The sequence below is a fragment of the Podarcis tiliguerta genome, assembly GCF_965153285.1.
Source record: "Podarcis tiliguerta genome assembly, chromosome: 1".
In the NCBI taxonomy this organism is placed as follows: Eukaryota; Metazoa; Chordata; class Lepidosauria; order Squamata; family Lacertidae; genus Podarcis; species Podarcis tiliguerta.
The window spans coordinates 40,884,682-40,898,670 of record NC_139534.1 but is presented as its reverse complement, the minus strand read 5'-3'; the positions used below and the strand labels follow the sequence as shown (position 1 = coordinate 40,898,670).

Here is a 13,989-nt window from a genome sequence, read left to right as displayed (position 1 = left end):
GCCTGTTATTGACTCGTGAAAAGCTAATTAAAACAACAACAATGTACTAAAGAAATACTTGGGTGTATGGCACACTAACAAGGGGAAGTCATCTTAAACTTGGTCAGACAGTGGGCCAGATTCGACTGAATCATTGTACTAGTGGGAACCAGCACAATAGGGCTGCTTCCCCCACCCACCTAATTGAGCCATAGTACAAGCTTCAAATTGTAATGATGGTACAATGGCACAACTGTGGCCTTACACTACTGCAGGCACCCCCAAACTCGGCCCTCCAGATGTTTTGGGACTACAACTCCCATCTTCCCTAGCTAACAGGACCAGTGGTCAGGGATGATGGGAATTGTAGTCCCAAAACATCTGGAGGGCTGAGTTTGGGGGTGCCTGCACTAGTGCTTATGCCATCCTGCCTGATTTTGTGAGCTGATCGTACTGCGTCTGATACTGATGGTAGAACGCATTAGGATATAGTATGCACGTTTTTGCCAAAGCAAGCATTTTGAAGACACAACAACCTCTGTAGCAATAAGATTCAGGTTTCTGTCTTAATTTGATGAATCTCAAATTTATTATGGTTGAAATTATACTGTGATGTCTTGCAACCCAGTTTTCTTCTCTTACCGCTAGTTTTACTAATGGTCATTATTAAGAATAAAGGCAATCTGGGAGGATACTATTGAATGTCATGTTTTTAAAAGATTCTAAACTTTGGATTGACTTTTATATATATATATAAAATTGTTTTAGGTGTCTAAAAGGGATGGTATTTCTGATGCCCGACAATATAGTACCGTCCAGGGGTCTCCAATGGTGATAAGGACATGGGACTCCTGCCAGATTCCAGATGGTTCATCACAACTGACATCTTGGTTGGCGACTGTGAAAAAGATCCTTGGATTATTTTATTTTATTTTCGTGGGAGACCGCAGTCGCAGATCTACAGGATACACCAGGCAAGTAATGCCAAGCAGCTATTGATTATGTAACTCTTTTAAATAAGATTTTTTTTAAAAAGGTCTAAGTTTTCTACTTAACAGTGCAAATCCTTTGCCTGTTTACTAAAAAATCCCACTGTGTCCAATGGAACTTAGCTCATAGTTTGCGTTGTTAGGGTTACAGTCTTAAAGACTTAAGTATGTAGAATGGACCCCATAGCTGTTGACTATGTGTGTATTTATGTATATTTTTATCCTGCTTTTTATTGTCTCCCAAGGTGGCTGATGTCAACAAAATAAAATAAAGAGAGAGACAGAAGTCTTTCCATCAGGCTTACAAACTAAAAAGACAAGGGGAATGGCAAAGGAGGGCAAAGATAGAGGAGAGGGAGTTCTGGGAAACAAAAGCTTTTACTACATTACTTATGACATTTTGCGTGGCCTAATAAATGGCTAATCCATTTTTTGAATATTTGTCATTGGCCTTCCTTTACTTTTCATGTATCCTGCTTTTATTTATTTTAAATTTTCTTAACAGATTGTCTGATTTTTAAATACTGTGGATTGGATCCAAAGTATCCTTTCCATGAATGAAAGGACTTCTTCTTTTTATAAAATAATTTGAGATCCAGTAGAGGCTCCCACTGGAATAAAGGGGGAGGTAATTTCCACTTGCATCCCCCATCACCTCCTGTTCTGTTCCACAAATTCATCCAGTGCTCTGGAACAGCTTTTGGGGGTTCTGAAAAGGAGCATCTTATGACTGGATTTCCACTCTATATGTTTAGTACAAATAATAGGTAGAGAATATTCTACTGAAAATGACATTTTCTTGGATCAAGCTCAAAGTTCTAGTTGGGGAATCACACTGGAGTTTTAATAAATGGACTTTCATAGTTCTTACTGTTAAAGCTTAATAAATCTTGTTTGGTTTTCAGACTTAGTTTTGATACTTAAATTGGTTCTGAGATCTGTAATTGTGGTCGTTCATGATGAAAGGATGTTCATGGAGAAAACTGTTTTTAAGCATGGATTAGATATTGTTCTTGTTACAGTTATGTTATATAATGTGTGAACTAGGAGAACACAAATTATAATGGCTCCTCCTCTTCTTTTTAAGGCTCCATATTTCCTTTAGATTTTTAAAATAACCTTTTCTAATGAGGATGACTGATACTGTTACTGTAAAGGAGGGAGGTGAAACAATGAAAGATTCAGAAACGGAGGTAAAAGACAACACTGCAGTGCAACCCTTCATAAAATCAGAAAGCCATGAGCGAATTCAAGTGGAAAAGGATGAAAGGTGTACCGATAATAAAAATGATGTGCAGGTAAGAGATTTCTTTCACCTTATTTTCACCCTCTAATGCATATTGAGCAATGAATTCTTTAGTGCTACTGCACTTTTTAGGTTCCACCCCACAATTTTCTACTGTGAGATGCCATTCAACTTCAATGATGTTTTAATAACAGAAACTGCATGTATATTTTTCTCTTTCTTTACATTTCCCTTCCCTTATTGTTTACTTGTTAGTTTGCTTTCAGTTATTCCTCAATAGATATGAAGGTACGTTTGCCAATTTTCCCAGATAGGGAGATGGAGGTATTTTGGTAGCAGTACATGTTTTGTTGCACCAAATTGTAGAGTTATTATCTCACTATTAATATTGTGACTGCATGCTGCTTGATAAAACACATCGAGCCTAAATTAATATCTGTTGTTTTGACCTGATTGCAAAGTCAGGCAATTTGTCTCCATTCAGTGGCCCAAACAACACGCTCCATGAACGGAATACATGAATTTTGCTGTGTGGTGGTTTCTCTTTTTACTCTGTATGTGTGGTCGTGTTTTGTCTTTCCAAATTATATAAATTGTTTCATTTCAAAAGTGCTTCAGTTTTTTTGCTTACTTAAGCATTCATATTCTGCTTAACTCAACAAAAATGGAAAGCCATCTTTTTTTAAAAATAGTAAACGTAAAGGTGGCTTAGAGGGTCTAGCCATCTTAAAAGGGTTAAATGCCTTTGCCTGAATGCTACCCACCTGTCAAAGTTGACCTGCAGGAGAAGGATCTGCTTCACCAACATGTTCCCTGACGAAACAACACCCAGCAGGTTAACCCTCTCCTCACAAGCTTGACGAGAATCATAGGATTGTAATTTTGTAGGGTTGGAAGGGATCACAAGGATCATCTAGTCTAACCCCCTGCAATTCAGGAATCTTTCACCCAATGTAGGGCTCGAACCCACAGACTTGTGATTAAGGGTTTCATGCTCTACTGACTGAGGATTCAGTCATGTTGGTCAAGCAGCACCCAACAGGATTGAAACCTGCCCATCAGGTTGGCTTGCGCTGGCCTTACGGACCCACTTGGACCTTCTGGCCAATATTTTGTCATCTCAGTTCTCCTAATCCACATAAATTACACCCACACTTCCTCTTCCTGTGTGTGTTTATGTGCAGGCAGACAGTCTGCTGAAGTTTGCGGTTAGCAGGTAAAGGTGGCAAAAGGGGAAAGCTTAAGAAGCCCCACTGCACCACAATGCCAGGTGTCCCTGCGAAATGCAAGTTCAGTACTTTGCCCACAGTTGGGAGTTGTTGGTGGGGTGGCAGGCAAAATAGTGTGTGCAACTGCTGCAGCAGTTTTGGCGGGAATGTCTGGTTCCTCAACCTCTTCAGCCCTGCCATAGATTGTTTTGCCACTTATCTAAGTGACAGAGGTAGCAACTATGGTGCAGCCATCTGCTGCTGAGTTGTGAAGCGCTCAGAAAATGGTCAACAAATATCTCTCTCCTGCCTTGCATTGATTTGTAGGGGCACAATGGAGCTGCTTTTGGAGGAAGAAGGGACTTCTCATAAGCTAAGTACAGAGGTAGTGAATTCCTCTTCCTCAAGTAATGACTAGAATGGTTTTAATCTATCCCCTAGAGTTTGTCAGCAGGGGTCTGTAGTTTTAGTAAAGCCAGCAATAGATTTGTCAATGGTCCGTATTGTGGTTATAGCAACTGATACAAACTCATGCGAGTAGCCTACCCTTTTCCCCACAGACCAGCCTTTACAACTGAATGAAGCAATGCTGCAGGAAATTAGAGAAGCCCTGTTAGCGAATATTTCTAAGGAAATAAGGGAACTTCACAGTGCTTCCAGTACCTAGTGTTCTAGTGCCTGTACTCCAGGCAGGGCTTCAGCATTTCTGCTGCTGTTGTTCGTTCCACTGCTCAGACTAATGTAATGCCAGCCTCCACATGCAGTTCCAAGAGGGCAAGTGAATAAGAGGAGGTGGTTTAGACTCAAAGCAAGTTACTGACACCATGTCATTGTAGACCTTTTTTTAGTTTTGGAATTGAAAGAAGGCGAACACAGTGATGAAGCGGAAGAACACACCTCTCATACTCTTTCCCCTGCATGCCTTTGCTGTACAAGACATTGGCCTCACTGGGTCTTAATGACAAACCTATTTGATACTCAGTGCTACATTACTTTTGGTCTTTGAGTTCTTGAATACCTTGCATTCCTTGACATTGGCATTTGTCGGATTTTTGTTTTACATAAAGTAGAAATAGTACAGTTGGCGCTGATTATAAACAATATGTGACTTGATTGTATTTGATTATAGCTTAGTTGCTCATTTATGATTTGGGATAGACCGTGATCCCCCAAGTATTAAGAGCAATAGATCTAACACAATTTATGCTGGTTTCAGCATTATAATGCCTGAAGAAGCTTCCATGTGATAGCTATAACATTCAGAGTGGCTTGTATGTGAATGGGGAGTTTCCTGCTATGAATGTCTGGTGACACTGTGAGAAATGTCTCCCCCCCCCCCCATAGGTACATGCAATAGGCCTGTGAGCAGAAGTGTGTTCTCAGTATAAGCCATTGGAAATTATTTTTTAAACTGAGGCTATGTGGCAGTGTTCGAAACTCCCATTGTTCTAGGCGCATTTTGTAACAGGGAATTTCATTAGCACAAGCAGTTTCTGAGCTCTGGGCACAGTACTGCGTCTAATATTTCAGATTAAAACTGCAGAGTGGAAGGAAATAAGGACCTTTTCGTGCCTCCCCGCTTCCAGCTACTCTCTGAAGAGTGGAGGAAAGACCCTCTTAAGAATATTAGGGGGTGGGATGGGGAAGGACTAGACCATGTGAAAATACATTATTAGCTGCAGTTCATTCATTTCCAGCTTTGTATTCTTGTTATAAAAAAGCGTGCCTAGATATTCCGTTGTTGCGCCCATAACCTAGGTTTAAAGTGCCATCTAGCTCCTAGCTTTCACATCTGTTTCTAACACTACTATGTGGAAATGAGTGTCATGCAGAAACTCTCTGTGTTATAGGTACTACTAACCTCCTGAGTCCTTACCGCTTCCCATCACCTGTTGTTTTGGCATCTCTATTCCCTTAATCTTAGTTCTTGAAGAATGCGATCATATTGCACACTCTTATTCAGAAAAAGTGCTTTATAGGCAGTTCTCATGTTATTTGCAAGTAGACTGAAAGAAGCAATTTGCACCTGGTTTTTAGATTACAGTTAAAAGGTTTGCCCATCTGTTAGGAAAAGATACTTGTAAAATGAATGAGATAGAAAAATCCTTCCTCCAAATGCCACCTACTTAATACAAATTGTGCTGTTGATGATTTCTTTTACTCAAATTAAGCATTGATGCAAGCCTGCTACATGTAAGTTTCTCTTTAACAGGCCTTGATTTTCATTGTAATGATTTTAGCAATTTTAAGTAAAGAATGACTGCATCTATATATATGAGGGGGCATGCATGGGTGGCAGGATTTTGTTTAGGCCATGATTTAGCACTTTGGAACCTTTCTCTGAGACACTACATAGGTTTCCAGATTAGGCTGTTTCCATCAGAGTGTGATTCATGTTTCCTCCTCATTCACCATTAGGAAATGTAAAAAGAAAAGAAAAAGCCTTTCCCACACTCCATTTAACAGAAGCAGATGAAATTTGCAGGCATACTGCCAAATTACAAGCAAGTGCCTCTAGGGGTGCTAATGCTAGGCACCCTTTAAGTTTATAGGAGTTCACTTTCCATATGAAATCATTCCCTCTGGTTATAAGCATGATCTATTAGTCACAGTGGAGCTCTTTCTCTCCTTCCATGTTGTTCTCCTTTCCTCCTTTACCCCATTTTGCTTTTTATGGTAAGCTCAGACATTTTATTTTTGCTTCCTGCGGATACTAACTTACTGTACACTGTGGAACTTCTACCTCCACTCTGCTCTGCTCCCATCTCTGCATGCACCTTGCACCCTCCCCAGATCTGTTCCAGAAGATTTGGAGGACCCCTAAATCCATAACAGATTTAGGGACTTACAGGTGGTAGAAAGGGCTCCAAGTTGGTCTCCAAATCATTTTTCCTTAAAATTTTATTCATGGTAATATATGCAAGAGGCTCTAATTTTAAGACTGCAATCCTAACTGTATATTCAATGGGACATGCTCCCAGATAAGTGCGGTTAGAATTGGTGCCTAAGACTGAAAACATTTAAAGCTGACAACTTCTACAGGTACCTACTGCATCTGGCAATGCACACCTACATTGTTCCAGTTTGGGGGCATCAGTGCTTTTGTAGAGTTACCTTATCAGGGTGATGTTATGCATCAAGAAGGCTAGCAATGCTAAATAGGAAAGGACAAAAAAAAAATCTATGACAAAATCTGTCAAAAACAGCACTTTATCCTTAATGTAAACCACATACATTATCAGAAGTCAACATTTATAATTTATGCATAAAAGCACCAACTGTTTTATGCATGCTACTGTTTTATGCATGCTGTTGTAAATAACTTTGTTCCTTTCAGGCCTGCATCAATTATAAAACTTGCTCCTATAGCAGTGATCCTAAGCATCTGACTGTTTGTCAGCCTTGGATTATACAGCTCCACCACCAGGACTCTTTGCATGATCTCCTAATCTCTCATTTGGTGCAAATGCAGCTGCATCTCACACGTGCATACCGTATTACCAAAAACCACCATCTCACAGTTTGCACACTTGAAATCGGGCAAGTTCTAACAATAGGCCTAGTAGAAGGATCTTGGACCCTAGATCAGGCATAGGCAACCTTGGCCCTCCAGATGTTTTGAGACTACAACTCTCATGATCCCTAGCTAACAGGACCGGTGGTCAGGGATGATGGGAATTGTAGTCTCGAAACATCTGGAGGGCCAAGGTTGTCTATGCTTGCCCCTAGATTCTTACTTACACTTGAAAAACAACTATACATGTATTTAAAGGTCTAGCTCACTGTTAGATGAACAAACAAAAGATATTTATATCTTTTCTGAAGAGGTTGTTTACAGTAGCTTTATCTACCATCAAGGGATGTTTCTAGGGAACGTTACCTTTGTGTAGTAATAAGAAGAGCTTGGTGTATCAGACTACTCAGTCTGGCATCCTGTTCCTTTACAGTGGTCAGCCAGGTGCCTGTGGAAAGCCTGTAAGGAGGATATGAGGACAGTTTCTCTCTCCCACGGTGGTTCTCCAGCAACTGATAATCAGAGGCTTTCATTCTGGGGGGAATATATTGCTATTGTGACTAAAAGCATTGGCTGACCTGAGATTGATCGCTTTCATTGAGAAGAAGACTACTGTCTAAACTGTAGTTTAATCATTCAGTGTGCGGAAAAAGTAGTGCCTTTGTCCTGATTCTCCTGATTTGATAACCCCTGGTTTCTCTCTCTCTCTCTCTCTCTCTCTCTCTCTTCCTCTCCACCATGTATATTTTTATATCTGTTAAGATGTCTCCCTTTCTGAATTGCTTTCAAACTAAATAGTTCTAAAATGTAGCCCAGGCATAGGCAAACTTGGTCCTCCAGATGTTTTGGGACTACAACTCCCGTCATCCCTAGCTAGGAAGACCAGTGGTCAGGGATGATGGGAGTTGTAGTCCCAAAACATCTGAAGGGCCAAGTTTGCCTATGCCTGATGCTGCTTAAGACATTCTAAGCAGTAACCACTTATTATCTTTAACTTGAAGAAAAGCATCCAGAATTTCTGCAAGCAATTAATTTACCTCCAAGGGCTAGTGAACCTTCAGCTTTATCTCAGACCTTGCAAGCAAATGTTTCACAAAATTAAATCTTTGTTTAGAAAATGCCTTAGGGTCTCTTCAGTTCCAAGAATATATATGCAAACAATGCAAATACCGATAAAGGAAGGAGGATTTGGGATCCCAGATTTAGAATTGTATCACCAAGCATATTTACTTTACCTTTACACAATTCCGGAGATCCACAACTGAAAACAACTGTCCAAATTGGGCTGCTTTGGACTATTTCTATGTAGCACCTTTAGAAAGATGAGCGGCACTTGGGTTTAAATACATTAATACTCCTAAGTCTCTCTGCCAGCAATGCTTGCTGGAGGAAGTCACTAGCAGAGGGACTCAGGAATAGTGGCGGTTTCACCAGTGATATTCCGCTGAGTGAAGCTGACCACAGTCTGTTCCTCATACCGGTCCTTGGCGGTATATTGATATATCACCCAGGCCTAGTCATGTGTCGTTTCTATACTGGATGAAGTAGTAGTTTTGATGCAGGTTATTTCCAGACCATTTTCAACTTGTGGCAGGCAGTGGCAAATTGGCTGTACCTAGTGGCTGATCAGATTACTGTTGATATAAAGTTTGATTGCTTTCAGCAGGATGTTTTTGCTTATATGTGTATTAGTGCCTACTGAAAATGGCATTTTCTCTGAGGAATACAGTAAAAGGTGGTAAGAACAGTAGTTACTTTCCAGAACGTAAACCAGGCAGAAGAGTATTGGCTAAGTGGCGACAATGCTGTTTTAGAAACAATAATCTTCTTTAGTTTCTGACAGTTGTGTAACCCCTTTGCCAGTCTGAGCTGAGCAGATGTGGGGGGCAGAGCGGGCAGGGACATTTTTTTTTGCACTTGTCCTGGGGTGTGTTAACTTTTCATTAGCAAGTTATAAACTTGACAGACTTTTCAACGTATAAACAGAATTATTGTTCTAGAAAGGAAGGTTGATGTTTCTCCATCCAAAGATATTGCGACCATGCCTTTTGCATTTGCTCATAGGATGGATAATTCTGCAAATAATGCTGTGCACACTGGTGAATTGATTAATGCTTTTATACAGTCAGTGCATAAAGTTTTAATGCAAACTCTCTTTTGTTATGCTCACCATTCAGCGGCCAGTGCAGTCTTTTGGACAGACAGGAAAAAGGTCAAAGGTACAGTAGACTTGTGTGCTGGCATGCTAAGGAAGTCTTCATGCTTGATGAAGCCTTGCTATTTTGTGAAAATATGTATTGACTTCAGTTTTGTTCTTTTCTTTGGCAATAAAGTATTTTTGTTTTGGGTTTTTGATTTGCCTAATTGTTTTGTTTTGCTTTGCCTGTATATTTCTAGTGGCTTCTTGTTGCTAGACAGAGGAAATAGTGCTTCTCTTTGCTTAATTTTTTTTCCAGTAACTGAAGTTGCTTTCTGCTGATAATCATGATGACTTTAAAGCTTTAACTGCTTGTTCTTTTGCCTTCTCGTAATGAATGATTGTGTATTGAAAATAGTCAGCATACGAATGTGAGCAGTTTTGTTATGCGCTTGGCAGTAAATTAAATTGAGGAAAACTATCTGTGAACTGTAGATTTTTAATTTATAAATACTTTTCTTTAGTCAAGTACAAAGTTAAAGCTAGTTCGGGGCCTGGCTGTGTGTGAAGAATCTCCTCCACCTCCCACAGCTGAAATTTCACAGGACATCCAGGTAAAAATAAAATTGAGTATGAGACCTGAAACCTGGGTTTTTTGCTCTTTAAAGAATGTTTTGAAAGAGAGCGGGAGTAGGGTTGCAGTTAGCCCTTTTGGGGAATATGTGAGCAGCTAGAAAAAGTGTACGCATATGGATGCATGTTGGTGTGTGAACAATTCATCACAATAGAACACTAAATCATTCCCTTGATCAATAATATGAAAGTACTTAGGTTGAGTGAATATAGTTTGCACACATGCTCTGTGTCTCCTGTGGCTCATACCCAGCTTTCTGGCTGACAAAGTCATTTGATTTTTGAATGTTTGGTAACTCTAGAATATCTGTGTGTGACTAATACATTATAGAAGGTTTAGCTCTGCAATCAATAAAGTGATTTGCAGTATACCTACTAGTAACTTAGAGACTTGTTTTCTGATGTTGAAGCAGTCATATTTAATGTGCCTGAATTTCGTGTTCTGTAGAAATACGGTACTTCTTCCCTTGACACCAGTGTGGCCTTATGAGTCCATCTTACTAGAGCAGCATAGTGGGATTGTCTTGTAAATCTCTTTAAAAGTCTGCCCTGTGTAGGGACTCCTGAGAAAATGCAGTTGTATCATAGGGCTTTATTATAGTCATTGGCCTGGTTTGCATGGAACACTAATCCATGATTTAGTGCTGTATGAGCAAGCCCAAGGTACAACTGGAAAAGGTCTAAATGAGTCAAGAAATAGAAAGTAATGGGAGAAGTTGGATGATGTGGTGCTCAATATTATGACGTAGGTGACAGGGATTAGAAATGAAAGCAGGGTCCCCCGTCCCCCCCGCTGCAAATATATATCTGACAGGAATATAGTTTTCTCCTCCCTTTTGCAAGTAAAATAAGTGCTTAGTTGTTGTTTTGTTGTTATTTTTGAATTCACAAGTCAGAAAGTTGCTACCTTTTAAAATAGATGTTCCTTTCAGTGTGCTGGTGTACATTCTTTGGCATGTGGTATCTGTATCATTTTAGTTGTCAGTTAGCAGTAATAAGATTATTTCTCTTTAATAGCAAGGGTATGCATTCTGTTATTTGCTATGAACTTATACTAAGTTATTTACTGAATGCAAATCCTCATCAGGGAAATTAGCTAGCTACTTGGGTGGGGGGGGGGTCATGACTCATACCTTACAACATTCCATTGTAGTATGAGGATCCGATTTCTGCTTCCATAGTTAAGAGAGTCATATTGTCTTGTGTATATTCAGAAGTGATACTAGCATTATAGTTGGCTGAGCCTCCTTGACATCTGTGGCATAATGGAAGCAGGGTTGGAAAAGATAATAGATTCCTACACTCAAATGCAAGAGAGGTGTTAGGAGTTACTTTTTTGTAAAAAAAACAACAAACAAACAAACAAAAAAAAACCATCAGTCAAATCAGAATTGTAATGTAGGGTTGAATTATTCTCCGAAATGAATTTCATTCTCTGAAATGATATTGGTAGATTTTGCAGTACACTTGTTTTGTTGTATCTTCACAATTTGCTAAACCACAGGAAGTATGGTGTGTTGAGAGTAACTTAGATTAATTTTTGTTGAGCCCTGAGTAAGTAATGAGATCAAGGCCACTGAGAGCGGACTAGGCTTTGTGCACTGGGCCCAGAGCCAACCAAGGGTCTGGACTCCTAGCTTTCAGTAAAAAAACACACACCCCAAAACAGATTTTTGTATGCTCTGAAAGTTTTGAAGCTATGTAGAGCCACTCCCCCAGAGACTTTTCTGAGATGAGCCAGCCTGCACCTGCCTTTTTGTGTTTTTAATCAGTGAAGTGAGATCTGTGTTTGGTAAGTGAGCTGTTTGGACACTGGGCAATAGATTTGAAACCTGCTGTCCTAAAGTGTTGTTGTTTCTCCCTCTGATTTACTGTACTTTTATTTCCTGTTTGGTATAGTTTTCTTCCATCCTAGCAACTAGAAGAAATTCACTGTAAAGCGAACTTACGCTCCATCTTCGCTATACATTTAAAACAGTATCATACCACTTTATACAGTCATGGCTCCCCCTCCCCCAACCCCGGTTACTATTGTTTATTAAGGGTGCTGAGAGTTGTTAGGAGACCCATTCATTCTGCTCATGGAGCTGCCATTCTTAGAGGAGCCAGCCCTTTAGGCTGAGAATTAGTGGACTGGCTGGAGCAAAAAGAATCACAAGTTAGTTTAAAGTGTGAAACTACATATTCTCAGAGTATTTTTGTTTACACGGTTAGCTAACTGGCATTTGTTCGTATTTTGCTGTAAACACCTGTTGGCATTCTGTTTGTCAAACTTATTACCTGTGTGTGACTCCAGATTTATTTCAGGCCTGCCCACCCCCCACCTGCAAGACAAGGGTAAAATTTTGAATGTGACCTAAAAATATTCACAGATGTTATGCAAATTTGAGTCTTTGAGAACAGCAGCAGAGGGCCTAATCTGTATACTTTATACCGTATTGGCCTGAATATAAGCCTCACCTTTTCCCCAAATTCCAACTGTGAAAAGTTAAAGTGCGGCTTATATTCCTGACCTTACGGTATGTAGCCAGGAGCGCAGGGCAGTGGCAAAGCAGCGTCCGCTCCGTGTGCAGTCCCCCGTCCTCTCCCCCAAGGCCGGGAAGGGAGAGAGCAAGGAAGGGGAAAGGCTGCTGGCAACGCAGCGTGGCTCCCCCCCCCCCCCCAGTATGCAGCCAGGAGCAGCAAGGAATGGAGTGGCTTATATTCGGATATTTTTTCTTTTTTTCTCTCCCCCCCCCATCAATTTTAAAGTTGCAGCTTATATTTGGGTGCGGCTTATATTTAGGCCAATACAGTATGTAGCTCAGGAAATCCTATTCGTGATCCCTAGTTGGTATACTTAACAGTTGAAAGGGGCCAAAAGGATATAAAGTGAAATGCCTAATCACAAAGCAGGAGACACCCCTCTCAAGCTTAGTTGAACAGTCCTTAAATTCAGTATTGTCCAGTCATAGAATTGTAGAGTTGGAAGGGAAGGTCATCAAATTTGACCCCCTGCATTGTAATCCTCAATTGGTTATGCCATCGGATGGTTTGTACTTAAAGTTTCTATGGTATACATTAAAGCAGGGATGTGTTCAAGATGTTTGGCAGCTTGTTGTTTTCTTAGCTTAATATATTGGACTTTCCTTTATGGCAGAATAGATGGACATTGACCAGCATGAGGAACCAAATGATATTAAAAAGTCAGAGCAATAATATGGCACAGTGTTTCTGTGGTGATTAATGCTTTTGAAAAGGCTAGGTCCACCAACATGTGATGCACTAGCAGGGACATTCCCCATGTGTTTGAGTCCATTGAAAAATTCATCTTTCATGAACATTAAAGTTACTGCAAGGTTTAATTTGAACTGGACTGAAAGACTACATTGATGTAAAGAGATCAAAATCTGAAGCTCGTTTTAAAAGATGAATGAACGCAAAAAGTCATGTTTCCATAAATGTTTTATGACTAGTTTACACATCATAATATTTATAACTGTGTTATTTTGATACTTTGGGAAAGTTTGGTATATATTCCTTTTTAAAGTAGACTGAACTAGTTTTTGAAACAGTGGTGTTTTGTGCAGTTTATGACATAATTCAACAATTTCTGATTTTGTGTGCTCTATAGTAGTTATTCTCTGGCAAGGTTCTCAACTTGAATTCATTTCTGTTCCTTGAAGATTCTCTGGTGAATGTTGAAACGAGTTACAATTGAAAATTTAATGAATACTTTATTTATTTTGCTGCTGCTCTGTCTTCAATGGCATAAATGAGCACTGTTCCACTAGCTGCAACTATATTTCACGTCCCTTAAATCAGATTTATAGAGTTGTGTCCACTGTAGCAAATGTCATTTTGGAAAGATTTAGATAAACGAAAAAAGACTAAAGCAATATGTTAAAGGTATGTGACAAATTGTTCAAAATTAAAAAAATCTGTATCAATGTAAATTCTGTCGAATCCAGGCACTAAAATGGGTTGCTGTTGTTTTAATAAATAAACTAAAGGAAAGATCGCTACAAGGGAAGAGTTAGCTTTACAGAATGCATTTTTCCTTCTCCCCACCCCCCAGTTCTGTGTCTTTTGTTAGTTCCAGGGAATGGGAATCTGCACCATCAACTTTGTTTTTTTGTAACTCCTACTGAGTTCAGTGGAGTTAACTCACAAGTAAGTGGGGATAGAATTGCCATCTAAATGCTGAAACGAATGGCCAGCCATAATTACCTAGTTTCATGTAACGTTAAGCCAAACCCATGTTTTAGCGTAAACAAGCAAATGTCCAGGTTTCCATTGAGAAA

General features: G+C 39.8%; 1 protein-coding gene across 13 annotated transcripts in view; it reads left to right on the top strand.

Moving 5' to 3' along the window:
• Window positions 1-814: 814 nt before the first annotated feature.
• The window catches only part of R3HDM1 (R3H domain containing 1), a 47,005-nt gene continuing 33,830 nt past the window's right edge, over window positions 815-13,989 (top strand). For 8 of the 13 annotated variants that reach the window (XM_083406684.1, XM_083406694.1, XM_083406690.1 and 5 more), the window contains exons 1-4: window positions 815-953; window positions 2,056-2,266; window positions 9,114-9,155; window positions 9,598-9,687. In XM_083406684.1, coding sequence (XP_083262810.1) covers window positions 2,096-2,266; window positions 9,114-9,155; window positions 9,598-9,687 — 303 coding nt within the window. In that variant the 5' untranslated portion in view covers window positions 815-953; window positions 2,056-2,095. Of the gene's footprint in view, window positions 954-2,055; window positions 2,267-9,113; window positions 9,156-9,597; window positions 9,688-13,989 lie in introns of those variants that run through there. The other 5 variants (XM_083406686.1, XM_083406685.1, XM_083406689.1 and 2 more) reach the window with 2 other exon arrangements.